The sequence below is a fragment of the Desmodus rotundus genome, chromosome 2, assembly GCF_022682495.2.
Source record: "Desmodus rotundus isolate HL8 chromosome 2, HLdesRot8A.1, whole genome shotgun sequence".
In the NCBI taxonomy this organism is placed as follows: domain Eukaryota; kingdom Metazoa; phylum Chordata; class Mammalia; order Chiroptera; family Phyllostomidae; genus Desmodus; species Desmodus rotundus.
In genome coordinates this window covers 103,165,081-103,192,675 of record NC_071388.1, presented here as the reverse complement: position 1 = coordinate 103,192,675, position 27,595 = coordinate 103,165,081, and the positions used below count along the sequence as shown (strand labels likewise).

Here is a 27,595-nt window from a genome sequence, read left to right as displayed (position 1 = left end):
AAAATATATTTTAAGGAAAGAGCATATACAAAAGGAGTAGTTAACTAAAATAATACATACGTACAGAAGATTCTTACCTAAGCTGTATGTCCTTGGGCCGAGACGATGTGACTCCAGCCAAAGAGGAGGATGCAGAATGAGGACCATGAATGTTTCCCAAGCATTGATTGGCTCCTTCATGTCAACTGCCCAGAACCGCTTGCAGAACTGAGTGGCTGAGAAACAGAAACTCTTGCAGGTGGACAGCGAACTCCCAGTGTACTTGAAGGGTGGGGGAACCGACAACATTCTGTACCAACAGACCATGGTGCTGTGTCTTGGAGGCACGTCTACAGTCTATTGTCTTGCTGGGCTTCCTTCCCCCATGAGAAGTGAGACCAAGAAGCCTTCAGGACCTGAAGGACTTGAACAGACATCAATAAATGTGCTGGCTTCTCCATTTCCTATACTGCTGTTAACTTCCCCCTGTCCATTTTGTACCTACCAATTCTGCTTCTTAATCCCTGTACCTTTCCCCCCATTTCTCCCTCTCCCCTTCCCAACTGATAACCCTCCATGTAATCTCCATTTCCGTGATTCTGTTCTGGTTCTAGTTGTTTACTTAGTGTTTGTTTTGGTTTTTTAGGTTCAGTTGTTGATAGTTATGAGTTTGTTGTCATTTTACTGTTTATAGTTTTTGATCTTCTATTTCTTAGATAAGTCCCTTTAACATTTCATATAATAAGGGCTTGGTAATGGTGAACTCCTTTAAATCTACCTTGCCTGGGAAGCACTTTATCTGCCCTTCCATTCTAAATAATACCTTTCCTAAATAGAGTAATCTTGGATATAGGTCCTTGCCTATCGTGACTTTGAAATCTTATTTCCAACCCCTTCTTGCCTGTAAAGTTTCTTTTGAGAAATCAGCTGATAGTCTAATGGGAACTCCTTTGTAGGTAATTGTCTGCTTTTCTCTTGCTAGTTTTAATATTCTCTCTTTATCTTTAACCTTTGGCATTTTAATTATGGTGTTTCTTAGTGTGGTCCTGTTTAGGTCCAATTTGTTACAGACTCTCTGTGCTGCTTGGACTTGTATGTCTATTTCCTTCACCAAATTAGGGATGTTTTCTTTCACTATTCTTTCTAATACGTTTTCCATTTCTTGCTCTTCTCTTTTCTTTCTGGCATTCCTATGATTTAGATGTTGGTATGTTTGGAGATGTCCCAAAGGCTCCGTACACTATCCTCATTTCTTTTTAAGTATTTTTTCTTCTTTCTCTTCTGGTTGAATGATTATTTCTTCCTTGTGTCCAAATTGTTGCTTTTAATCTTGGCTTCATCCCCTCCTCTGTTGGTTCCCTGTAGATTTTTTCTTTATTTCAATTAGTGTAACCTTTTTTATGTTGTTTCAATACTCAATATGTCCTTTAAGCATCTTTACAACCAGTGTTTTGAAATCTGCATCTGATAGGTTCATTATCTCTATTTCATTTAGTTCTCTTTCTTGCATTTTTGTTCTAGTCTTTCATTTGTGGCTTATTTCTTTGTCTCTTCAACTTGGCAGCCTCCCTGTGTTTGTTTCTGTGTATTAGGTAGAGCTGCCTTGACTCCTTGTCTTAGTAGTATGGCCTATTGTATAAAAGGCACGTGTACACTTCATGGAGCAGAACCTTAGATAATCTCCAGTGCAGGGCTACCCACTTCACCAATTTGTGGCTCTGTTTTGGGGGTTGGGAGCGGGACTTGGAGAGGGGATAATGCCGCTGTCTGGCTTCTGGAGGTTTGCCCTGCACTTGCCTGGTTTCCAGTCATGTATGCAACTGGTGCCCTTCCTACTGTTGCCCTGATGCTGAATTTCAAAGGAAGTGGGTCTGTGTACATTCTAAGTCCACACGGGCCCATTAAGCACAGTCACCTGAAATTTCATCTGTTTTTTCCACCACCTCAATTCCTACTGGTTTTTGCAGCCAGAAGTTATGGGGATTTTATCTTCCTGGCACTGGAACCCTGTGCTATGTGGTCTGGCCTGGGGCTGTGATCTCACTACGGAGGTATGCCTCCTAGTTTTTATCCACCGTATGTGAATGTGGGAATGACCATTTCACCACTGCCGCCTGTTCACGCCACAGTGCATTTCCATGCCTCTCCACCTGTCTCTGCCCCTCCTACCCATCTGGATGAATGTGGCTTCTTTAAATCTTGGTTGTTGGACTTCTGTACAGCTCAGTTTTTTGACAGTTCTGGGTGTTTTGAGGCCTCGTAATTCCTTCTGTGGTTGCTGAGGAGGCAAAGTGCATTTACCTACGCCTCTATTTTGACCAGAAGTCTAGAACTCTTTGTTTCTTACGTATTGAAGTTTTGGTTTTGTTATTTAAAATTTTCATTAAATGTGTTTTGCACCTATATTATTAAAAGATGTACAACAAATAAAAGTAGCTTTTATTTTATATAAACACCAATTGATTTTTTACCTTGGAGTCAGTAATTCTTCCTAAGAAAAAAATTTTTCTCTCATGCAATAATAGAATAGGAAAATGAAACTGCTACTGCTACCTGTGCGTGTTGAGTGTAACACAATAGTGAATCCTGGGTAAGGTATGTGTGAGAGTATGCCTGAAGAAACTAAAGAAGAAGCATCATGACATATATGAATAATGAGTTTTAACTAAGGGGTGCAGTGCTATTGTAAGACCTGTGATTCTGTCCTTTGTCTTGGCCAAATTTTTTTTTGACTATAGCAATCCCCATCATATTACTTTAAGAACATATATCAAAAAAATCTGGAAAGAGACTTATGTGTTTCTAAAAGATAAAAGATAAAAGCTTGAATCAATGGAGAAAACTTTCCAAAATGAAAAGTCTAAGTAGCATAAATATATAATGTCTCTTCAGAGGAATTAGTAATTGTACATCTAATGTATTGCAGTCCCTGTAATGATTTTCTTTTTTCACGAAGTTTTTTTTTTTTAATTGATCTTGAGGGAGGGAGGGAGAGAGGGAAGTGGGAGTGGGAGTGGGAGAGAAATATTGCTTTGTTGTTCCACTTATTGATGCATTCACTGGCTGCGTCTTGTATGCGCCCTGATTCGGGATCAAACCCCACAAACTTGGTGTATCAGGATGACACTGTAACCAAGTGAGCCACTCAGCCAGGGCTTTATAATAATTCTTAAAGATGCTCATTAGATTAATCTGCCTCTCTGTTTTCCATTTATTCCAGAGTTATGCTACTTTATTTGTAATGGTTTCAGAATGTACTAGAAATTTAAAAGTGTATATATATGTATGTAGACAATTTATATATTTATATATACTATATAAAATATTTCCTTCAACTCCTCATGCACCAGTGAATGCAGTAGTACAACTTCTTGTCTTCCTCACTGTGGTACAGATCAGTGAAACAGTAGTTGGCAGTAAATTTATTCAAAATGCCATCGTGGACTCTGAAGGTTTGGGTTCTAGCCATGGATCTCATACTTTTGGGGAGTTCACTTAATCTCTTCGAGCCTCAGTCTCTTCTAGATGATCTTTACTCTGTTTATACCCTAACAGTAGTTCTGAGGATCAAATGATCTGTGTGTGAAAGTGCTTTACTGATCAGAAAGCCTTATAGAAATAGAAAATAGTCATTATAGTTACTAGCTGTCTGCTGTGATCCAGAACCAGTTTAGTCTTAAGTGTCCTGTCTTACTAAAGAGAATTCTTATTAATTCTGTAGCTCTTCAGGTATTCAACACAAATTAGGTGCTGTGGTACTTTTAGTCCTTATATGTAACTTTCTAACTACTTTTGTGTAGTATAAGAGCAACACACAATCTTTCCTAAACAATTTTTTGAAGGTCACAAATGTTTTACTCATTTCCAGGTGTAAACGTTTCCAACTCCTTTAGCAATTGGCATTGCTGTGATAACATTTTCATTTTATACAATGGCAAACATTTTTCAATGGTGAACTCCAGTGACCTATGTTTTTTTGTTGAGATGATTTTAAGCAGATTTATATTATAGACCAAATATATTTATTTATGAGGTTATAGCAGTGAAAGAAAACTAAAGAAAGACTAAGCTGGTGATAAGAACAGTCCCGACTCTGTAACCCCAGTGATGAAATTAATTCTCGACAACAAGCCTGGGCTAGTGAAAACAATGACCATCATATTTGTATCCTTAGCATCTAGAACACTGCCTGGCATTCAGTAAATGTGTGTTGAACTAAACTCAAATGAAGCAGCTTTAGTGACTTGTTATAAAAGGAAATGTTCTTTATTAAACGTGCATTCTTGCCCTGGCTGGTGTAGCTCAGTGGATTGAATACCAGCCTGTGAACCAAAGGGTCTCTGGTTCGATTCCCAGTCAGGGCACATGTGTGGGTTGTGAGCCAGGTCCACATTTGGGGGCATGTGAAAGGCAACCACATATTGATATTTCCCTACCTCTCTTTCTCCTTCCTTTCCCCTCCCTCTAAAAATAAATAAAATCTTTTTAAAAAGTGCATTCTTCATAGATTGATAACTAACTTTTAATTAATGCTTTGTGCCAATCAGGGTTTTTGCAAGTCCCTAATTTATATTTTCTTATATTTTCTCAATTACTCTTTTTTTATTAGGATTTTATTAATTTATTTTTAGAGATAGGGGGAGGGAGGGAGAAAGAGAGGGAGAGAAACATCAATGTGTGGTTGACTCTCAGGTGCCCCCTACTGGGGATCCAGCCCGCAACACAGGGATGTGCCCTGACTGGGAATTGAACTGGCGACCCTTTGGTTTGCAGGCCAGTGCTCTATCCACTGAGCCACACCAGCCAGGGTCAATTACTCTTTCTAGCAACTCTCCAAGGTAAGGTGGTGTTGTTAACCTTTTTCTTTTCGTTAACTTACGAGAAAACAGAAGTTGTGATAAGTTAAACAAGGTAAAATCATATGGCTAGTAGATGATGGTGCCAAGTTGTTAGTCGAGATCTGTTGAACTATTTTAAAAGTCATGTTTCAAATTCCTCCCTGCACTGTTACTGATTTAACAGTTTATCTTCCTGCTCCAGAGAAATCACTTATGCATTTGAATCAAGGTGGTTTAATAGGGAGATAGGACTTTCTGACAGGGCACAACTGGGGCCTGGCTGGCAGAAGCTCTCTGTCTGGCCCCCTGAGGACCATAATTATATGCAGGGTGACCATCTCTCCTGCTTTGTGTGAGACTAAGGGGTTTTCAGGGCATAGGATTTTTAGTGCTAAAACCTGGAAAATCCTGACCAAACCTGGAAAATTAGTAAACCTGTATATCTTACTTTAATCTTATTAGTTTAATCTCTGAGCCAGAGCAAATATGTAGAGAAGCTAAAGGTCACTGAATAAAAAACTAAAATAGCTTAATGAAAAGATTGTATTAATTTTCTTTATGCTGCCCACTGAGAAATACCACAGTAAAGTTAGGCTTGTTTTGATTGGTCTTTTGATAGATATACATTACAGTGTATAAACAGTATCCTCAAGAGCTCTGGATATCTTTACTTGAAAAACTTTTAGTAAATCTTGAAATGCACATATTTCTTTTGGCGGCTGCAGAAAAGAATTTTTTCAAGTGTAGCATAAATACGTATTTCATTAGAAAGCTTTTAAAATTTTGCATTTTGGCCTGACTTTGCTGGGGTAAAACACACATAGCTCCTGTCCTTAAGATCTGGACTCCAAAACAAGCATAAGAGCAGATGCGTCATATCAGCATGTTTAGTACGTCAGATACATAGGTCTGTATATTGTCACATACAAAGTAAGATCTTTTTTGAAATCCTGATGTTAACCTTCCCCAAGTGCTTTCTTTTTTTTTTTTTTTAGATTTTATTTATTTTTTTTTTTAGAGAGAGGGGAAGGGAGGGAGAACAAAAGGGAGAGAAACATCAATGTGAGAGAGAAACATTGATCAGTTGCCTCTCCTACACGTACCAACCAGGGACGGAACTGCCAGCCTTTTGCTCTGCAGGATGACTCTCAACCAACTGAGCCGCCCTGGTCAGGGCCAAAGTAAGATCTTTATCAGTAAAATAATTGACAGGTTATAAAACCTGTCTTATATTCACATAGGGTTTTTTTTCTTTTGTTTGTAGTTGACATAAAGCTTTCATTTTATATGAAAAGCATGTGATTAGATTTGGTAACCTTATTTCACAATGTTTAAGTGACTTCTGTGAGCTGACAGTCTAAGTAGTAAAATTGGTACCTTATCTGTGAAATCTAAGTGCATTGCTCTTTCCCTGTACCTTAAATTCTAATTTGTTGTGACAGCCCGACATAATAAGTTTTTCAAAGTTATGTACACGAACTGTGTAAGAACATACAGAACACAAAATTCAATAACACAAGAACTTTTTAATTTCTACATTGCAAGTTACTTTTCAACCTAGGCAGGCTTATTAAATAAAATGCTAATAGACCATTGAAAAATAGACTTCATTATGTTTTAGGTTTCTAATTAAGCTAACTATTTAAAATATATTTTATTGATTATGCTATTACAGTTGTCCCATTTTTCCTCCTTTATTCCCCTCCACCCTGCACACCCCCTCCCACCAGCATTTCCCCCCACCCCCCACCTTAGTTGATTTCCATGGATCGGACATGGGTTCTTTGGCTTCTACATTTCCTATACTATTCTTAACCTCCTCCTGTCTATCTTCTGCCTACCATTTATGCTACTTATTCTCTGTAACTTTTCCCCCTCCATGTGATCTCCATTTCTGTGATTCTGTTCCTGTTCTAGTTATTTACTTAGTTTGTTTTTGTTTTTGTCTTTGTTTAGGTTCAGTTGTTAATAACTGTGAGTTTGTTGTCTTTCTACTGTTCATAGTTTTGATCTTCTTTTTCTTAGATAAGTTCCTTTAACATTTCATATAATAAGGGCTTGATGATGATGAACTCCTTAACTTGACCTTATCTGAGAAGCACTTTATCTGCCCTTCCATTCTAAATGATAGCTTTGCTGGACAGAGCAATCTTGGATGTAGATCCTTGTTTTTCATGACTTGGAATACCTCTTTCCAGCCCCTTGCCTGCCAGGTTTCTTTTGAGAAATCAGCTGATAGTCTTATGGGCACTTTTGTAAGTCTCCTTTTCTCTTGCTGCTTTTAAGATCCTCTCCTTGTCTTTCATCTTAGCTAATGTAATTATGATGTGCCTTAGTGTGTTCCTCCTTGGGTCCAGCTTTGGGACTCTCTGAGCTTCCTGGACTTCCTGGAAGTCTATTTCCTTTGTCAGATTGGGGAAGTTCTCCTTCATTATTTGTTCAAATACGTTTTCAATTTCTTCCTCTTCTCCTTCTGGCACCCCTATGATTTGCATGTTGGAAAGTTTAAAGATGTCCTGGAGGTTCCTAAGCCTCTCCTCATTCTTTTGAATTCTTGTTTCTTCATTCTTTTCTGGTTGAATGTTTCTATCTTCCTTCTGGTCCAAACCGTTGATTTGAGTCCCAGCTTCCTTCCCATCACCGTTGGTTTCCTGTACATTTTCCTTTATTTCACTTAGCATAGCCTTCATTTTTTTCATCTAATTTGCAACCAAATTCAACCAGTTCTGTGAGCTTCCTGACTACCGGTGTTTTGAACTGTGCATCTGATAGGTTGGCTCTCTCTTCGTCACTTAGTTGTATTTTTTCTGGAACTTGAATCTGTTCTTTCATTTGGGCCATTTTTTTTTTGTCTTGGTGCACCTGTTACGTAAAGGGGCGGAGTCTTAGGTGTTCACCTGATCTGGGTAACGCTGGTCGCTGGGTTGTGACACTATATGTGGGGCAGGGGTCCGAGAGGGAACAGTGCTTCTTACTCTGCTCTCTGCTGGTTTTCAGTCACTTCCCCTGCTACCCACAATTAAATTGGGTTCTTCTGGTGCTGATTCCTGGGTGGGTGGGTTTGTGAACCTTCTAAGACCCTGTGGGTCTCTCCAACGAACTCTCTTGTGAGGCTGGGAGTTTCTCCTGCTACTCAACCCCCACAGGTATTTTCAATCAGAGGCTTGGAGGCTTTATTTCCTCGCGCTGGAACTCTGGGTTGTGCGGTCTGTCTTGCTCCCCAGTTGTTCTTCCCAGTTTATCTGCATGTAAATGTGGGACCACCTGGTCCTCCAGCCACCCGCCTTACAGAGCGCCATCTCCATCCCTCCTACCAGTCTGGGTGAATGTTTCTTTAACTCCTTGGTTGTTGGACTTCCATACAGTTCAATTTTCTGTCAGTTCTGGTTGTTTTTTGTTTTTAAATTTGTTGTTGTCCTTCTTTTGGTTGTGCAAGGAGGCACTGTCTGTCTACCTATGTGAGTCTACCTATACCTCCATCTTGGCTGGAAGTCTAAGCTAACTTTTTATAGTATGTTTAAGAACAAGCAAAAACTAAAACTATAAAACTTTGACTTGGAATAGGCAACGGTTTCTGAGGACACAAAGCAATAACCATAAAAAAATGAAATGAGAGATTTCATCTAAACTTTTTAGATAAATAAATAAAAATGAAAGTGTCTATCATGAAAAGAAAATACTAAGAAAATGAACAGGTAGTTCTGACCAGTGTGGCTCAGTTGGTTAGGCATTATCTTACAAAGCTAAAGGTTGCTGGTTCGATTCCCAGTCAGAGCATATGCCTAGATGTTTCTCTCCCTCTTTTTCTCCCTCCTTTCCCCTCTCTCTAAAAACAAATAAATAAAATATTCAAATAAAAAAAAGAAAATGAACAGGTAAACCACAGATTGGCAGAAAATATCTGTAAAATATATATATGACAAGGACTTGTTTCCAGTTTGTCTAAAGAATACCTGCAAATTAATGTTAAAAAGACAAACAGCCCAATTAAAGAATGGACAAAAGACTTGAACAGACACTTCACAAAGAAAGATATATAAATGCCCGATGAGCACACGTGGAAGTTAAGTTACCCCCAGTAGAATATCTGAAATTAAGACCGACAACATAAAATGTTAGTGAGCTGGTGGAGCCCCAGCGCTGCGATACGTGGCTTAGAGAGCTGTCTGAGCGGGACATCTGCTATGGCAAAACTGATTTGGCAGATTTTTTTTAAAACAGCTCTATTGAGATACAATTTTCAAATAATAAAATATCCATTTTAAGTTTGCAGGTCAATTAGTCTTAGTAAATGGATACAGTCATGAAACCAGCAACACAATCAAGATAGATAATATTTCCATCATCTTCTTGCCCATTTGTATAGTAAGTTTTTCCCCTTTCCCTTTGCCTCAGGCAACTACTGATCTTTCTGTCTGTGTAGTTTTGCCTTTTCTAGAATTTCATATAAATGAAATAAAGCATTATGTAGTGTTTTGTGCCTGGCTTCCTTTACTTAGCAAAAATATTTTTTAAAGATTATTGATAACTACATTTAAAAATGGACAAAAGATTTAAACATTTTACAAAAGAAGATAAATGAATGACCAGTAAGCACACAAGAGGATATTCAGTGTCACTAGTCACGAGAAAAATATAAATTAAAGCCACAATTAGATAATACTTTACCCCCATCAGAACAGCTAAAATTAAAGACTGAGAATTTAAGACGAATTTTGGCAACTTGAACTCAAATACACTGTTGGTGAGAATGCAAAATGATATAGCTGTTGAAAACATATTGGCAGGGTTTTTTTTAAGTTAAATCTACACTTACCATATTATTTTTCATTCATTCACTGCAAGGTATTAAAAACCTCAAGGTTTTCACTGACATGATGCTGAATTTAAAAAAGAGTACATATAATTCCATATTTATGAGTTCTTTAATAAGTAACACTAATTGTATTACTTTTCTATTGCTGCCATAACAAACTACCAAAAACTTAGAGGTTTAAACAAGGCAAATTTATTATCTTACAGTTCTGTAGGTCAGAGGTGTAAATCCTGGTCTCATTAAGATGCTGGCACAGCTGCATTCTTTTCTGTAGGCTCAGTAGGATGCATTTCCTTGCCTTTTTCAACCTCTACAGGCTGTTGCAATCCCGGCAGTTGGTCCCCTTCCTCCATCTTCAAGCCAGCATGCATCACAATGACCTCCTCCACTTCCTTCTTCATCTCTTAAGGGCCCTTGTGATTACAGTGAGCCCATTCACATAATTCAAGATAATCTCCCTATTTTAAGCTCATCTGATTAGCAACTTTATTTCTATCTGCAACCTTAGTTCTTCTTTGCCATGTAAAGTAACATCTTTACAGGTTCTAGGGATAAGGTCTTGGGCATTTGGGGGGACCATTATTCTACCTTCCATACTAATATAACGTGAAAAAAATCAGAATGGAGGTTGCCTCTTGGCAGCACACAGCGGCCAGGTGAGGAAAATTGACTGGGAAAGGATGGATATGTGGGAATTTTCTGGCAAAGTAGAAATGCCCTGTATCATAATAGAGGTGTATGTTATTACAAGGATGTCTTTATTTGTGGTGAGTGCATTTCAGTGTGTATAAGAGTACTGTTAAAAATAAAAACAAATGAGAGGGGCATTGGGAGTGGGTGGAAGAACAGATGAAACAAAAATGGCAGACTGTTAGTTTTGAAGCTGGTAATAAGTACCGGGGAGCTCGTTATACTATTCTGTTTACTCTGTTTTAATTTGGAACTTCTCATATTCAAAAATGAAAAGAATGCTTATTTAATTCTAAATAGTTAAGTCCCTAAATGCTATGAAAATGAAAATGTTTATTTATAAAATTGAATCTGATTTATTTCAAATGTTCATTTTAATATATCAAACTTTGCAGTAATAACTAATGTCTCTTTTTGGCAGTCATGAAGAACTATACTCAGGTCGCCCTTATGGAGCTCTTGATTCAGGTTTCAATAGTGTCGACAGTGGTGATAAGAGATGGTCAGGGAATGAAGTAAGTGTTACTCTCTTCTGCACGTTATAAGTCCTAATTAAGAGAAAATAAAATGATGAAAATGAAAAGTTTAATTGTGCTCAATTTACCATTCCATAAAATACAGAAAAGCCAAGATAATGGTAAAAATCCCACATAGTCATACTATCCAAAAATGGTATTACGTTTTTTTATCATCTTTTTACCATGTGTGTTTTGCATGTTTATTACCTCATTGTCTTGTATAAATGGTTTTATATCCTAAAAACCTAAGTGGGAACTGAGTCAACAACAACTAATGGGTAATGAGGTGGGAACCTTAGTGAAGAATATCCACATGCTCAAGATAAACAACTTTCTTGGCTCATTGTATCATATTTCTCTTTCATTTAGTTATTAATATTAGGTTTTCTCTTTTTGAAAATTACTAAGATACAATATTTTAGGTATAGTTTGGTTTAAATGATTAAATAAACTTTTCTTTAGCAAGACTTACCATTCATAACATTGTTTCATTGGAAGTCCAAAGCAAAGTAATTTCAGAAAACCACCAATTTGGGATTTGGAATTGCTTCTGTATTTGTGTGGGTTGGTGTCTTCATAATTGGGGCTGTATCCATACAAGTACATATGTGTACCTGTACTTCAAGTTCATGTACATATGTATCCATATTTATAGAGTCATATATGCTCTTCTATTTCTTTTTTTTTTTCCCAGTTGTGGTCAAATACACATAAAATTTATCATTTTAACCATTTTTATGTGTACATTTTAGTGGCATCAAGTACATTAACATTGTTGAGAAATTGTCACCATCATGCACATCCAGAACTTTTCTGCTATTTCTTAAGTATAAATTTTAATGAGTTTATGTTACATCCGTGCTTTTAAATACTTTGTTGTCTAAAATTTAAGATGATGTTTCTTAATGTTTCTTCTATTTTTTAAGCCCGCAGATGAATTTTCAGATTTACCTCTTCGAGTAGCGGAAATTACTAAAGAACAAAGATTACGGAGAGAAAACCAGTACCAAGAGAATCGCAGCAGTTCAGTAGTAACAAATGGTGGAGGTAAACAGTTCCTGGTTGACATCTGAGGTCTTTATAATCACTCTAGTTTTTTTTTAGTTTTATTTTTTTAATCCTAACCTGAGGATATATTATTGATTTGAGAGAAAGAACATTGATGTGAGAGAAAAACATCCATTGGTTGCCTCCTGTATTCACCCCAACTGGGAACCTAATCCACACCTTTTTGGTGTACAGGATGATATTCCAACTAACCAAGCTGCCTAGCCAGGGCCACTGTAACTCTTACAAGTGGTCTTTTCCACACCTACTCCTTTGGTTTGTGTATCTGTAGATTCTTCAGCTCTTAAAGAATTCTTCTTGCCCTGGCTAGTGTGGTTCAGTGGATTGAGTGCTGGCCTGTGAACCAAAAGGTCGCTGGTTCAATTCCCAGTCAGGGCACATGGCTGGGTTGTTGACAGGGTCCCCAGTGGGGGGCATGTGAGAAGCAACCACACACTGATGTTTCTCTCCCTCTCTTTGTCCTTCCCTTCCCCTCTCTCTAAAAATAAATTAATAAAGTATTTTAACAAACAAACAAACATAAAACTTTCTCTTCTCATATGATTGTGAAAAAATTGTTTTCTATTGGAATTAAACTTGGATTTCTCTGTGTTCAGGCTCTTGGTTAAAATACAGTGTTTCTCTCTTATTTTGGGGGTAAACTTTATTAAAGACAGTTTACCTGGACTAGACCTTTGTTAACTTTGATTTAACCTGGATCTACTTTTGAAGTACTATTCTCCTTTTAAAAGACTTTTTTTTTGGTCATCATTTGACCTCTTTTAGGAATTCAGTGTTGTTCTTCATTCCATTTTCTTTCATCTGGAATTGAGCTTTTCCAGGGCATCTGAATCTGAGTTTTCCGTATTCTGATATTTTAAAATTTGTGATTTAAATTTTTTCCATTTTTTAATTGTTTTCATAGTTCATTAACAGACTTTTTTGCTTCCTTGTGCTTCTGAGGTAGACTCTTGCTTGTAGTGTTCTATTTAATATTGCTTTAGATTGAATTACCAATCCTAATTATTAAATTTTGAGGGTTAGCTGTAAAGGAGAAATGACTTTGATTATCCAGAAATCCATTATATTATCTGAGAAGAGCTTTTGTCTCTGAATCGTGATTTTAATTCAGTGGTTTGCTCTCATTTTTTCTTACCATATTATATTCTTTTTTGCTCCTGTCACTTATTTTATTCATATTTCAGTAGTTTTCTTTTTAATCTTCCTTGTATATGAGATACCTTTCTCACTGGTTCATTTCTGACTTAAAATAATGTCTATATCTGTTCTGTCCAGTATGGTAGACACTAGCTACATGTGGTTATTAAGCATTTGAAATGTGACTTTTCTCAGTGGAGATGTACTATAAGTGTAAAACATCAGATTTTGAAGATTTTGCATGAAAAAATAATATAAATTACTAGTAATGTTTTATATTGATTATATGTAGAAATGATATTTTAGAAATATTTGACAAAATAAAAAATATTATAAAATTAGTCATCCTTTCTTTTGACTTTAAAAACTTGGCTACTAGATAATCTAAAATTACATATGTGGTTCACTTTTGTGGCTTACATTCTATTTCCCTTGAAATGAAAATATGATGTTGCTTTCTTTAGAATTAGTCATGACAAAGTGAATTATTTATTTAGCTTCACAAGTTTTAGCATACTGGAAAAAAATGCATTTCTGTACCTGGTTTCTATTGTGGGTATACCTATTAATATTAATAACTCTGATAACTCAGAATTTATTTTTGTATTAACTGCAGTTATTGAATTCTCCAAATTCACTATTCCCCCAAACCGCAACATCTAGGCATTTTATAGACCATCAGACAACAGTAACTGGGGTTTAATACATCTTTGAAGAAACTATCAAGGAACTAGCAAGTTTTTTTCCCTAGTGTGCTATTTTAACAGGTTTTTAAGAATGGTTACTTTCTAAACTTAAAAATAATGGGGCATTCCCACACTTAATCTTATTTATATGCTTCTCACCCCAAAACATTTTGAGAATGAAAAATTTCCCAAATGATTTTCTTCTATCCAAAAAATATCTAAAATATCTACAATGTTGACCTCTAGAAAATCATTTTTAAAATAGAAAACCTTTGTTCTAGTTATGGACACCAGTTATAGGAAGGGAAACAGCAGTCAGTATCTATTTCTTCATCCTCAAGTTTACTTTCCTCCCACCCTTTCTCTTTTCTTTTGAGTTGATTGTGTTAGGTTTTGTGCCTTCCACCTTTTCCAAGAGAGATATGATTATACCCCAAATCTAAAACATGGGGAATGAACCTAAAAGATGTACCTTTCGATGTTTAAAATTATTCTTCTTTGTGTCACAAACTCAGATTGTCATATTTAAAACAGTAAAGAGCTGTCCTAGGGAAAAAAAATATTAGAGGTCTGTATTCCAATAATTACCCTTTGGTGCACTAGGGCTAAGATTTGTCTGGAGCTTATTTCTATGAGTGGTCATGGGCTGAGTAGTAAAGGCGTTACATAATTTAAACTCATTTCTTCCACTTTCACAATAGAAAATGTGAGGGAAAAGGAAAGAATGCAATTTAATGTCTTTCATTAGCTCTCTAATGTGAATGTGTTTTTCCGGTATGTGTGATGTGAACAGTGGAACATGATCTGGACCAGATTGACTACATTGACAGCTGTGCTGCAGAGGACGAAGACGACGAGGTGAGACAGCCCAGGGGCCTGGACTCAGACAGCCTCAGTTCACAGTTCATGGAATACATTGAACAACGGCGAATCTCTCATGAGGTAGTACACGCATTTAAGCCTAACTGTGTTGCTGTCCCCTAGTAAAAATAATTTATGATGGTATAAATTTCTGTCATAATAGTGATTTGTTGATTTAGGCTTGATTATTTGCTTTATTTTCAGTTCCAATTTCATTACTAATTTTTTTCAGATTCATTTTTTAAAAAATCAATAGTCTCAAATAGGGTTTATTTTTCAAATAAAAGGATTTTAGAATTTTGAAAAAGGAATTAAAGGTGTCCTAATAATATCATATGCCTTTGAAGAAAATGCAAGGGAATATGATGCTCTTCACTGTTCTTATTGCTATTTTTAATAATAGTTTGTATTATTATATTTTTTTCCATTACCATTTATCCCCCTTATACCCTTTTTCACACCCAGCCACCCATCCACCTCCCCCTGCAGGCACCACACTGTTGTCCATGTCCATGAGTCCTTTTTCTTTTTTTCTCAATCCCTCTACTCCCCAATCCTGCCTCTAGCTGTCATCCTTCTATGAGTCTGTCTCTATTTTGCTTGTTAGTTCAGTTTGTTCATTAGATTCCACATGTGAATGCAATCATATGGTATTTGTTTTTCTCTGACTGGCTTTCTTCACTTACCATAATGTCCTCCAGGTCAATCTGCTGTCAAAAAGGGTAAAATTTTTCTTTTTTATGGCTGAGTAGTATTCCATAGTATAAATGTCCCATAGTTGTTTTATCTACTGGTGGGCACTTGGGCTGCTTCCAAATCTTGACAATTGTAAATAATGCTGCAATGAACATAGGGGTGCTTATGTTTTTTCAAATCAGTGTTTCAGGTTTCTTCAGATAAATTCCCAGAAGTGGAATCACTGGGTCAAAAGACAGATCTATTATTATTTATAACCCCATACTGCTTTTCACAGTGGCTACACCAGTCTGCATTCCCACCAACAGTACAGACGGGTTCCCCTTTCTCCACATCCTCACCAGCACTTATTTGTTGACTTATTGATGATGGCCATTCTGATAGGTGTATTATTACTAACTGATAAATCATGTTTTGATCAGTAATTAAGAATTGAACCAAACTGGTGATTTTTGGGGCAGCATACAAACTTAACTATAGAATTTGTTTTGTCAGTCCACCTTCCCCCCAAATCTGATTGCTTGGAACTGGATTTTTAGAAGCTGGGGACATAAGTCAAGTTGCTTCTTGGTACTGGGTCAGTTATTTTGCTAACTTGCCTGTTTCTCACACTTTGTTCTGGGTGATTATAGCTATTATTCTATTGTCTTAATAGGTGCTAATGGAGATCTAGGTCCTAGAAACCTTTCCACTTTCTGAATATTTTATACAGTACACACCTTTGTAGACCAGATAGAAGTGGGTCTTCCTGTCCTTCTACAATGGTGAGACTGCAAGTCAGTCCGCAAGTGGGATAGGGGAGGAATTGTTAGATGCAGCATTTCATTGGGACAGAAATGGCCAGACCCATGGAATTTTTATAATGAGCTTAATTATATTGGAGCTTTTATGCTGAGTCACAGAGCACATGAATTGTCTTCCGTTAAAATTCTTGGGTGTCTCTTAGAATGGAGCATTGAATTGCCTTATGAAACAAATGAGCATTCACTATATTGCATACTCTCTGCCAATTCCCCAAGGGTCTCAAGTAGAAATAGCATTCTTCAGTATATCTAGTCAGCATAATGAAATGGCTCCATTTCAGAGTGTGTGTGTTGCTAATGTCTGGAGTTGGTCCCAGGCTCTGAGCAGGGGTTGTTGAAAAACACTTGGGCCTTTTTGGAGAATCATGAAATACAGAATAATCACTTCAAATGGGACCTGTTATGGAGTGATATTATCATTCTTTTTAAAAAATCCTTTCAGTTTCCTGTCTGAAGGCAAAGACACTCATATTTAAAGTTGGATAAAGTTATACAAAACAAAGTCCTGCAACCCAAAGATAGCCATGTGCACTAGTTAATTAGTGAAACCACTATGGTTCAGGCTATAAACATCTCTGTAAGAGCAACTAATTCACAATAAAGTGAAAATTAACAATGCACACTATAATCTTAAAGGGAATCTTTTTTCTTGTGGTCTTTCTCTTTCATCATTCTATGGTTACTTAGGCTGTATAAATGAGGGATTTCTACTCAAAGTGATTATAATACCTCTCACATACATAGAAGTATTATGATAAAATAGAGTATGGTTTACATTTATAGAATATGACATATTTTTTAAAAAAATAAAACCAATGTCACATTCATTATGTTGTGAAAATTTCATCTACCTCTTGGCAATAGTTTCAGATAATTGTAGTATACAACAGGGTGATAAGTCACTGGTGGTTACACACTAGGAGAGATTTTTGCTTATTTTTTAAAAAGCCATATTGACTGAAATTAGAATAATTATTTTCTCATTAGGATTCTAAAATTGTAACTAATTTTATGTGATTCTCGTACCCAGACAGCTTTAGCCCTTTGCAATACCTCACAAAAGATTTTCTAGTTATACGTAATGTATCTATTTTTTGGAACTAGACCATAACTAGTTTTACACTTGATTTTTAGATATACTTTTTAGATAAATTGTTTTCTTTTTATTCAAGAATACCCATTTTGATGAATAACTACCTATTGATAATAACCTTAAACGTAAATGGATTAAATGCTCCAATCAAAAGACATAGAATAGCTGAATGGATAAGACAACATGACCTACACATATGCTGCCTACAAGAGACCCATCTCAGGACAAAAGACTTACACAGACTGAAAGTGAAGGGCTGGAAACAAATTTTCCAAGCAATCGGACATGAAAAAAAAAGCAGGGGTAGCAATACTCATATCAGACAAAATAGACTTCCAAAGAAGGGCCATAAAGAGAGACCCAGAAGGTCACTTCATAATACCCAAAGGAAGAATCCACCAAGAAGACATAAACATTGTAAAATATATGTGCACCCAACATAGGAGCACCCAAATACATAAAGAAAATCTTGGAGGACTTCAAGAAAGATATTGACAGCAACACAACTATAGTAGGGGACTTTAACACCCCACTGTCAAAAATGGACAGGTCTTCCAAACAAAATATCAACAAGGATATTGTGTCACTGAACAATACCCTAGATGAAATGGACTTAACTGATATAGAGAGCTTTTCATCCCAAAGAAGCAAAATACGTATTCTTTTCAAGTGTACATGGAACATTTTCAAAGATAGACCACATGATAGGACACAAAGCAAGCCTCAACAAGTTCAAGAAGACTGAAATCATATCAAGCATTTTCTCTGACCACCAGGGACTGAAACTAGAAAGCAACCCCAAAGGAAAAACCCCAAAGCACTCAAAATCATGGAGACTGAATAGCATGCTATTAAACAATGAATGGGTCAAGAATGAGATTAGGGAAGAAATCAAAAAGTTTCTGGAAATGAATGAAAATAAACTCACAACAACCCAAAACCTATGGGACACAGCAAAGGCAGTCCTAAGAGGGAAGCTCATAGCAATACAGGCCTACCTTAAAAAGATAGAAACATTTCAAACAAACAACCTAACCCTACACCTACAAGAACTGGAGGAACAACAACAAAGACAGCCCAGAGCTAGCAGAAGGAAGGAAATAACCAAGATCAGAGCAGAGTTAAATGACATAGAGATAAAAGCACAATTCTAAGGATCAATGAATCCAGGAGCTGGTGCTTTGAAAAGATAAACAAAATCGACAAGCCTTTAAGTAGGCTCATCAAGAAAAAAAGAGAGAGCATCCAATTAAACACAATTAGAAATGACAGAGGAGAGATTACAACTGATACCACAGAAATACAAATGATTATAAGAAATTACCACAAAGAACTGTATACCAAGAAATTTGAAAGCCTAGGTGAAATGGACACATTTCTAGAAAAATATAATCTTCCAAAACTCAATGAAGAAGAAGCAGAAAACCTGAACAGACCAGTAACAGCAGAGGAAATTGAAGCAGTAATCAAAATACTCCCAATGCACAAAAGCCCTGGACCAGATGGTTTCACAGGAGAATTCTATAAAGCATTTAAGGAAGAGTTAATTGCTTTTATACTTCACAGACTATTCAAAAAAATCCAAACTGATGGAAGACTCCCAAACTCTTTTTATGAAGGCAGCATTATCCTAATCCCCAAACCAGATAAAGACACAATGAAGAAAGAAAACTTCAGGCTAATATCACTGATGAACATAGACGCTAAAATTCTCAACAAAATATTGGTAAACCGCATCCAGCACATTAAAAAGATCATCCACCATGACCAAGTGGGATTCATCCCAGGGATGCAAAGATGGTACAATATTCGCAAATCAATAAACATAATACATCACATAAACAACAGCAAAGACAAAAATCACATGATGATATCAATAGACGCAGAAAAAGCATTTGATAAGATACAGCACCCATTTCTGATAAAAACATTCAGCAAAGTGGAAATAAAGGAAGCATTCCTCAACATGATAAAGGCCATAAATGAGAGACCTACAGCCAACATCATACTCAATGGAAAAAAACTTAGAACTTTCCCACTAAGATCAGGAACAAGACAAGGATGCCCTCTCTCACCTCTCCTGTTCAACATAGTATTGGAAGTCCTAGCCACAGCAATCAGACAAGAAAAAGCAATAAAAGGCATGCAAATTGGAAAGGAGGAAATGAAACTGTCACTGTTTGCAGATGACATGGTAGTGTACATGGAAAATCCTATAGACTCCACCAAAAAACTACTTGACCTAATAAATGAATTTGGCAAAACAGCAGGAGACAAAGTCAATACTCAGAAATCAAAGGCATTCCTGTATACCAACAACGAAACTGCAGAAACAGAAATCAGGAAAAAAATCCCATTTGATATAGCAACAAGAAAAATAAAGTATCTAGGAATAAACCTAACCAAGGAGGTAAAAGACCTATACTCAGAAAACTACAGAACATTGAAGAAAGAAATTAAGGAAGACACAAGCAAATGGGGGCATGTACCATGCTCATGGATTGGAAGAATTAACATCATCCAAATGGCCATACTACCCAAAGCGATTTATAGATTCAATGCAATCCCTATTAAAGTACCCATTACATATTTCACAGATATAGAACAAACAGTTCAGAAATTCACATGGAACCATAAACAACCCCAAATAGCTGCAGCAATTTTGAGAAAGAAGAACAAAGCAGGAGGGATCACAATACCCGATATCAAACTGTATTACAAGGCCACCGTAATCAAAACAGCCTGGTACTGGCATAAAAACAGGCACATAGACCAATGGAACAGGACAGAGAGCCCAGAAATAAACTCAAGTCTTTATGGTCAATTAATACTTGACAATGGAGGCAGGAGCATAAAATGGAGCAAAAACAGCCTCTTCCACAGATGGTGTTGGGAGATCTGGACAGCTACATGCAAAACAATGAAACTCGATCACCAACTTACGCCATACACAAAAATAAATTCAAGGCGGATAGAAGACTTAAATATAAGTCATAACACCATAAAAGTCCTTGAGGAAAACATTGGCAGGAAAATCTCAGACATTCCATGCAGCAACATCCTCACAGACATGTCCCCTAAAGTAAGGGACATAAAGGAAAGAATAAATAAATGGGACCTCATCAAAATAAAAAGCTTCTGCATGGCTAAAGAAAACAGCACTAAAATACAAAGAGAACCAACAGTATGGGAAAACATATTTGCCAATGATACCTCAGACAAGGGCCTGATCTCCAAAATATATAAAGAACTCACATGACTCCACTCCAGGAAGACAAACAACCCAATGAAAAAATGGGCAAAGGACTTGAACAGACACTTCTCCAAGGAAGACATACAGAGGGCCCAGAGACATATGAAAAGATGCTCAGCATCACTAGCCATCAGGGAGATGCAAATTAAACCCACAATGAGGTACCATCTCACACCAGTCAGAGTGGCCAACATAAACAAATCAACAAATGTTGGAGGGATGCGGAGAAAAGGGAACCCTAGTGCACCGTTGGTGGGAATGCAGACTGGTGAGGCCACTGTGGAAAACAGTATGGAATTTCCTCAGAAAACTAAAAATGGAACTGCCTTTTGACCCTGCAATTCCACTGCTGGGATTATATCCTAAGAGCCCTGAAACACCAATCTAAAAGAACCTGTGTACCCCAATGTTCATAGCAGCACAATTTACAATAGCCAAGTACTAGAAGCAACCTAAGTGCCCATCAGCAAATGAGTGGATCCAAAAACTATGGTGTATTTACACAATGGAATTCTACGCAGCAGAGAGAAAGAAGGAGCTTATACCCTTTGCAACGGCATGGATGGAACTGGAGAGCATTGTGCTAAGTGAAATAAGCCAGGCGGTGAGGGACAAATACCATATGATCTCACCTTTAACTGGAACATAATCAACAGAAGAAAAAAGCAAACAAAATGTAACCAGAGACATTGAAGTTAAGAACAATCTAACAATAGCCAGGGAGGAGTGGGGAGGGGACAGTCAGGAGAGGGGATTACAGGAACTACTATAAAGGACACATGGATCAAATCAAGGGGGAGGGTGGAGGTGGGGGAGGGAGGGTGGTCCGGCTGGGGTGGGGTGGAGGGATGGGGAGAAAAGGCAAATAACTGTAATTGAATAACAATAAAAATTAAAAACTTAATAAATAAAGTGAATGATAAAAAAAGAAGCAGATGTATAAATAATTGTATACGAAACTCTGGATGAATATGAAATAAAGTAGCTTTTATAAAATATCAAAAAAAGAATACCTATTTTGATTATTATTTTTAGGGTTGAAATAAGATTGCATGGTTTCTATAAATTTTCATTTGACAAAATACATGCTGTGATAACCTTCAAGCTTCTTTGATTTATAATTTTATATTTTTCAGTGTGTGGTCCATATCAGTTAAGTCAGTTTAATTTTCTTCAATAATGTTTTTTGAAATGACATTTACCCTTTAGTTTATAAATAAAGTACCAGTATTTCTTGTTAATTAATATTTCATCATCAAAAGAAATTACTTTTTTCTTTATACTGATATTCCACCAACATCCCATGACTATGTGTGTGACTAATGTAAGTAACAATTTGCGACGATGAAGAAGAAATGAGATCCGCCCAATGAACTCCCTATTACTAGTAGGGTAGGTAGGAATTTCTGTTCTACATAGAAGTTTGTAACTAGGTGACATCTAAGATCCTTTCAACTCAGACATCTATCTTATCATGCACTCATACTCTATGACCACTATAATTTACATAATGCAGTGAGAAGGAAATCTACCTTTTTTGAAAATAAAAGAAACATTTTTGTATTATGAGTAGTTTTGTGTTTACCAAAGCAGTAAGATCGCCTATAATGCTTTCAACTTAAAAATTTACATTTGAATTTTCTGTTTATAATATATTTTAGTGTAATATACATGTCCCTAAATGCCAAGTTGAGTGTGCATTGTGTAATCACAGTGTTCTGGATATGTATGTTAAATTAATTTATCTTTGTTTTGGTTTTGTTTTGTTTTTTGGTGTAGGGTTCACTAGTAAAGCCATTGCCCATGAGGGAGTTTCAAAAAACAGAAGACTTGAGAAGATATTTACATCAAAACAGGTTTGAAAAACCAATTCTATTCATTTGTTTCTGTCTTAAAACTCAATAAAAAGTATGCAATGATTTCAGTTTTATATAGATCTAGGTAGAATTAAGGCTTTAGATCCTGTGTGTTTTAGATCCTGTATATTTAGAGCTGAGTGATAATGTGCCTTTCAGCTCATGTAATAGCAAAACAAGTAAAACTGATTTATTGATTCTAAATTCAGATCACCTAAAGCATTACCTAAAGAATTATTTGATTTGAAAATACTTAATAACAATGAGATTTTGTGGTGCTGTGTCTGGATTGATGCACAAATGCAGCTAAATGAAATTTCCAGCCTTTGCTTTTTGCTTCCTCTCTGATGCAATGAACTCTTTAAAGCAGCAACCTTGACATGCCTGTTCTTAAACAGTGGTAAATTTCCTATGTGGAAGTGTCATACATAGTTCTTTACTTATACTTGACAGGGTATTACGGTTGTTTAGGGCACTGAGACATAGCTGTATAAAGAAAATGGGGAGAATAATTAAAGAAATTAATAACTTGGCCTTTTATAGTCATATCACTCAGTTCATAGAGATTTAGTTAAATTTTATATTTCTGAAATTTATCTCAAAGTGGTTTTTTAGTTGCCAGGTCTACTTATGCTAAGGGTATGGCCTTCTGAGAATCCAATTTTATGCAGGGATTTCCTATTACATGTTCCCACTTTGGATGGATGTAGACTCTACCTCCCATCCCTCTTAGTTCCTTCATTCATCCTCAGTAAAGCTCAAGATTTCCAGAATTTAGTAGAAACCTTCAAGGTAAAAGCCAGCTTCTTTTGCTCAGTTGCCTTATGTATTAGTTTTATAATGCTAATGTAATAAATTATCACAAATTTAACAGCTTAAAACACAATCATGTATTATATCACAATTCCATTGGATAGAAATCTTGACAGGATTTTCTTGGTTATCTGCCCAAAGTCAAGGTTTTGGCTGACCTGGATTGTTATCTGGAGACCCTTGGGGAGTATCCACTTCCAGGCTTGTACAGGTTGTTGGCAGAAATCAGTTCCCTGCAGTTGTAGACTAAAGTCCCTGTTCACCTTGTTGGCTGTCGGCTAGGAGTTATTTTCAGTTTCTAGAGTCCACCCACATTCATTGATTCATGGCTCCTTCTATATTAAGCCAGCAATGGTGAGCCAAATCCTTCTCACATTTTGAATCTCTCTGGTTTCCCTTTATGCTACATCTCATGAACTCTCTTGCCTTCCTTTTCTTTTAAGGACCCATGTGATTATATTAGACCACCTGGGTAATCTCCCCATTTTAAGGTCAGCTGATGAGTAACCTTAATTTCATCTGCAAAGTCCTTTTGACATGTAATGTATTTATTGGAATAACACCAGTTGAGGAGATCATAAGGGCCAAAAATATACCTATCAAACCTTAATCCAAAGTTCCTATTTTTAAAAGAATCCAGAGGTTTTTTTTAGAATCTATAGGTTCTTTATTTTTAATGGCACTTTGGCAGGATTTTGAAAATTATTTTATTCAACATTTTAATTATTTCCAGTGAAAGAGTCATTCAGAGTGTCTAGTCTGCCACAGTGTGGCAAACTGAAGCCATGATTACAGTGATCCCTCATTATCCAGAGGGGATCAGTCCCAGGACCACTTACAGATTCCACAGTTTGCGAGTCCTAGTAGGCTCTCTGTATCACCACGTTCCGCACTGGGGTTCCAGCCAACCATGGATTGAAAATGTTGGTTCAATCCTGATGCAGAGCCCGCAGATATAGAGGGCTGACTGTGCTTTTAATTGGGTGTTTCAAATCACTAGGCCTTAATGCAGTCTTTGGATAGAGCTCAGTACTTTATCCCAATTACCAGTTTAAGCTCTCAGATCAATTAACCCTTAAAAAACATGGGTTTGAACTGCATGGGTCCACTTATATATGGATTTTTTTTTTCAATGAATACTTGTTCTGTTTTTGATTCGCATTTGGGAGTTCACAGATGTGGAAGGCCAACTTCACGCAGTGATCTACGCCGTTTTATGTAGGTGACATGAGCATCTGCGGATATTGGTATCAGCTGGGGAAGGGTGGGTTTCCCACAAATACTGAGGGATAACTAAGTTTTGGGGGTGTCAAAAGTTATAGGTGGATTTTTGACTGCAAGGGAGAGGGGGCTGGTGCTCCTAACCCCACATAGTTTAAGTGTCAACTGTACCTCACTTGTTCAGTTAGATATTTGCTCAGTACCTTACGTGCCACTCTGTGCCAAGTACTTTTCCAGGTATTGGGAAATAGCTGTGAACTTTAGTCCAAAAGTTCCTATCCTCCTGGAGCTTATGTTCAAATGGAATTACATTAATTAGAACCTAGAAAAACAGCCCTGGCTGGTGTGGCTCAGTGAATTGAGCTCTGGCCTGCAAACCAAAGGATCACCAGTTCGATTCCCAGTCAGGGCACATGGCTGGGTTGCAGGCCAGGTCCCCAGGAGGGGCCACCTGAGAGGCAACCACACATTGATGTTTCTCTCCCTCTGTTTCTCCCTTCCCCTCTTTCTAAAAATAAAAATAAATAAAATCTAAAAAAAAAGAAATGAAGAAAATACTAAGAATGTTCTAAAAAAAAAAAATCTAGAAAAACAAAATTACCTTGAAATGACTGGCAACTCTCAGGCTATCAACACCTGTCGTAACCAAAAAAAATCTTACCAGTCTTCCAATCACAAAGACTAAAAGGAATTGAGGCAGTTTAACAAACAGCTACTTGTCCATTAGTCATTGGTGAAAAGAAAGTTGCTCAGTTTTCCTCTTAATTCTCTTTTCCTCCCCTCACCCACCATGAACGTTGCTTCCTATATTCCCCTTCCTTACACACATAAGACACTGCCTGCCTACAGGATAATAAAGGTAAGGAGATAAATTATGATAAATTGGTAAGTATTTTGTAGTTATTTGCCAAGATGGATTAAATAAATATAAAGTTAAAACTAGCAAATATTATCATTTTTAAAAAAGGGTTTACTTATTTGAATGGCATTTTAGTTCAGGAGGGATAATAGTATCAGGCTAGGTCTTGTAAAGTTTATTAATTTCTATTAGAAGCAATATAGAATTAAAAAACATTTGGCTAATAATCATAGTTTAAATTTTCAGGTCCTAAATGTCAAAAAGTCACTGTTGCAACATTGTTAGTTTTAAAAACACAGGTGAGTAAACAGAAACTTGAAACACTAAATCCAGTTCAGGAAAAAGATAAATACAAAACTATAGGAATTAACGCTGACAAAACCAGGAGGGGAGTTTTACTGTTTCTTAAGCGTCAAATCAGGTTTCATCTTTTTCTTAAGAATAAAAACTAACAGAATCTTTAGTTTTGTTATAAAAATTTCTTCATCAATTGAAAATAGGAGGAGGAGTGCTTTACAAGTACAATTCCAGGTTCCGAAGTATTCCAGATTTCTATTGATAAATGACTTTGTATATAAAACAATCTCCATTTACATATATCTTGTCTCAGTCATGGTAGTAAAGGTGATAATAGTTATTTGTGCTGTAAAGAAATGATACTGTTTGAAAAGTGATCTCAAATGACTATCATCAGCACTGGCTGATTACAGACAGTTGTTGGCTGTCTACAGCTTGTCAGTGGTATCCTGTGAAACATGAGTTGGAGACATCAGGTATTTCTGTAGCTTCATTTAATGACTTGGGCTGAAGTTTACAAAAAATTCATTTAGTCTTTCAGTGCTGACTAGACAGTTTGCCTACTGATTAATAGAAAACTACATTAACAATGAAGTTTCACTTGTCTTTTATATATCTGTTTCTCTTATCAAAGAGTTTTTTCTTTTTCTTTTTTGGGTCAGGGTTCCAGTTGAGCCATTTCTCTTGTCACTATCACCAAGTCACAATCAGGTAAAAATTATGTTCTGTATTAGTTTTGATATTTTTTTAACTTTTATTATTACTTATTTTATGCTGAATTTACTCCCGGGCCATAAGCTTTTGTTTCTGCAGTTTCTTCCGGGATATCCTTTTCTTCTGTGCAGCTTCCTCTTCTGTTTTAGGAACTATCTGCTCCTTTTCAGGAAGGATCATCTCAAGGTGGCAAAGAAAGCTCCTGTGGGGGTTAATCCACCCTTGAGCTCTAAATTCTGCACCAGGGCTTGGGAGCTTTGTTTGCCTGGATGTGCTCAATGACTAGAGAATCTACACCTAAACCCTTAAGTTCAGCACTGCTCTGTGCACTTTTAAGCATGTGCAGTAAAAATTCAGCACTCTTTTTGGGCCACCAACCTTGTGTCCATCCCCACTGTTTGGCCTGGGCACACCTACCAGCTCCGCCATTGTAATGACGGAATGACGCACATTGCTTCTTCAAAGTGATATCTTTCACATTCTTGGTGGCTTTTTGAATATGCATAACCTTGATGGCCTGGGCAGTTTCGCAGATATTCTTAAAGCGAACACAAAGATTTGAACCTCTTGATTTGCATGATTTTGTAGGGTTTTCTGGGTCAAGTGAATAGCAGACCATTTTTAGAGGTTACCTCTGGTCACTTTTGGGAAGAGCAGTTTTGACCTTTTTTTAACAAAGATGGTTTTCTTCTTTTATAATTCTTAAATTACTGTTAGTTGTCAGATATCTGTAAACTTCGCTACCCTTCTTCTCAGTCATACAGTTAGTATAACACGTACCCCTGATGCTTGCTGACAGTGTTTTAGATACCAGACAAAATAAATCTTTACCCACAAGCTGGCTTTATAGTACATATAAGAACACACTGCAAAAATAAGAAAAAATTCGCAGTAAACACATTTAAAGAAACACTAGGTGACTACAAAATAAAAGTCAGGTCAGTAGTAGTTCCCTAAATTGATGTGCAAGTAGTTCCCTCACTTGCATGTGCAAACTGCCTTTTGTTTCAGCCATCGCACTCAGACTTCGAACTTCATCGGAGAAGAGAACAGTTGGTAGAGTGTACTCGGAGAGAGGCACAGCTTGCTGCCCTACAGTATGAGGAGGAGAAAATAAGGACCAAGCAGATTCAGAGAGATGCCGTCCTGGACTTTGTCAAGGTGAGTCCTTTGAATTCATTTAATAATATTCCTAAAGTTTCTTAGAAGTGCTTATTTGTTTTGCTAAGGCTGTCATTACTTACTGTCTTAATTAAAATGTCAACTTTTTTTCCCCTCATATAAGGAATCTGGAGTAAATAGTGTAATCGTCTCCTACTTATGATTAGATTCATTGTCCTCATGTAGATAGGCCTGGACAATTAGACAGGATGCTCTTGCTCTGAGAACAGTATCTC

General features: G+C 36.8%; 3 protein-coding genes and 1 long non-coding RNA gene across 25 annotated transcripts in view; 2 read left to right on the top strand and 2 right to left on the bottom strand.

Annotated features, from left to right (window-relative positions):
- The window catches only part of LOC139440696 (uncharacterized), a 72,402-nt gene extending 62,386 nt beyond the window's left edge, over nucleotides 1-10,016 (bottom strand). For all 3 annotated transcript variants that reach the window (XR_011650877.1, XR_011650876.1, XR_011650878.1), the window contains exon 1: nucleotides 9,838-10,016. This is a non-coding gene — a long non-coding RNA (uncharacterized lncRNA). The remainder of the gene's footprint in view (nucleotides 1-9,837) is intronic.
- The window catches only part of LRCH3 (leucine rich repeats and calponin homology domain containing 3), a 144,221-nt gene that overhangs the window by 83,881 nt on the left and 32,745 nt on the right, over nucleotides 1-27,595 (top strand). For 11 of the 14 annotated variants that reach the window (XM_024578226.4, XM_045185975.3, XM_045185980.3 and 8 more), the window contains exons 7-12: nucleotides 10,745-10,838; nucleotides 11,768-11,888; nucleotides 14,526-14,674; nucleotides 22,218-22,294; nucleotides 26,147-26,195; nucleotides 27,210-27,359. In XM_024578226.4, coding sequence (XP_024433994.3) covers nucleotides 10,745-10,838; nucleotides 11,768-11,888; nucleotides 14,526-14,674; nucleotides 22,218-22,294; nucleotides 26,147-26,195; nucleotides 27,210-27,359 — 640 coding nt within the window. The remainder of the gene's footprint in view (nucleotides 1-10,744; nucleotides 10,839-11,767; nucleotides 11,889-14,525; nucleotides 14,675-22,217; nucleotides 22,295-26,146; nucleotides 26,196-27,209; nucleotides 27,360-27,595) is intronic. The other 3 variants (XM_045185982.3, XM_045185986.3, XM_045185979.3) reach the window with 1 other exon arrangement.
- On the top strand, nucleotides 84-396 carry COX7A1 (cytochrome c oxidase subunit 7A1). The gene is given in 2 exon segments (XM_053918885.2): nucleotides 84-326; nucleotides 329-396. Coding segments are annotated over 2 exon segments (237 nt in total). The 5' UTR covers nucleotides 84-136; the 3' UTR covers nucleotides 376-396.
- IQCG (IQ motif containing G) overlaps nucleotides 14,955-27,595 on the bottom strand; it is a 120,331-nt gene continuing 107,690 nt past the window's right edge. For 4 of the 7 annotated variants that reach the window (XM_045185987.3, XM_045185988.3, XM_045185990.3 and 1 more), the window contains one exon: nucleotides 15,008-15,431. In XM_045185987.3, coding sequence (XP_045041922.2) covers nucleotides 15,307-15,431 — 125 coding nt within the window. In that variant the 3' untranslated portion in view covers nucleotides 15,008-15,306. Of the gene's footprint in view, nucleotides 15,432-27,595 lie in introns of all 7 variants that reach the window. The other 3 variants (XM_045185993.2, XM_045185991.3, XM_024578137.4) reach the window with 3 other exon arrangements.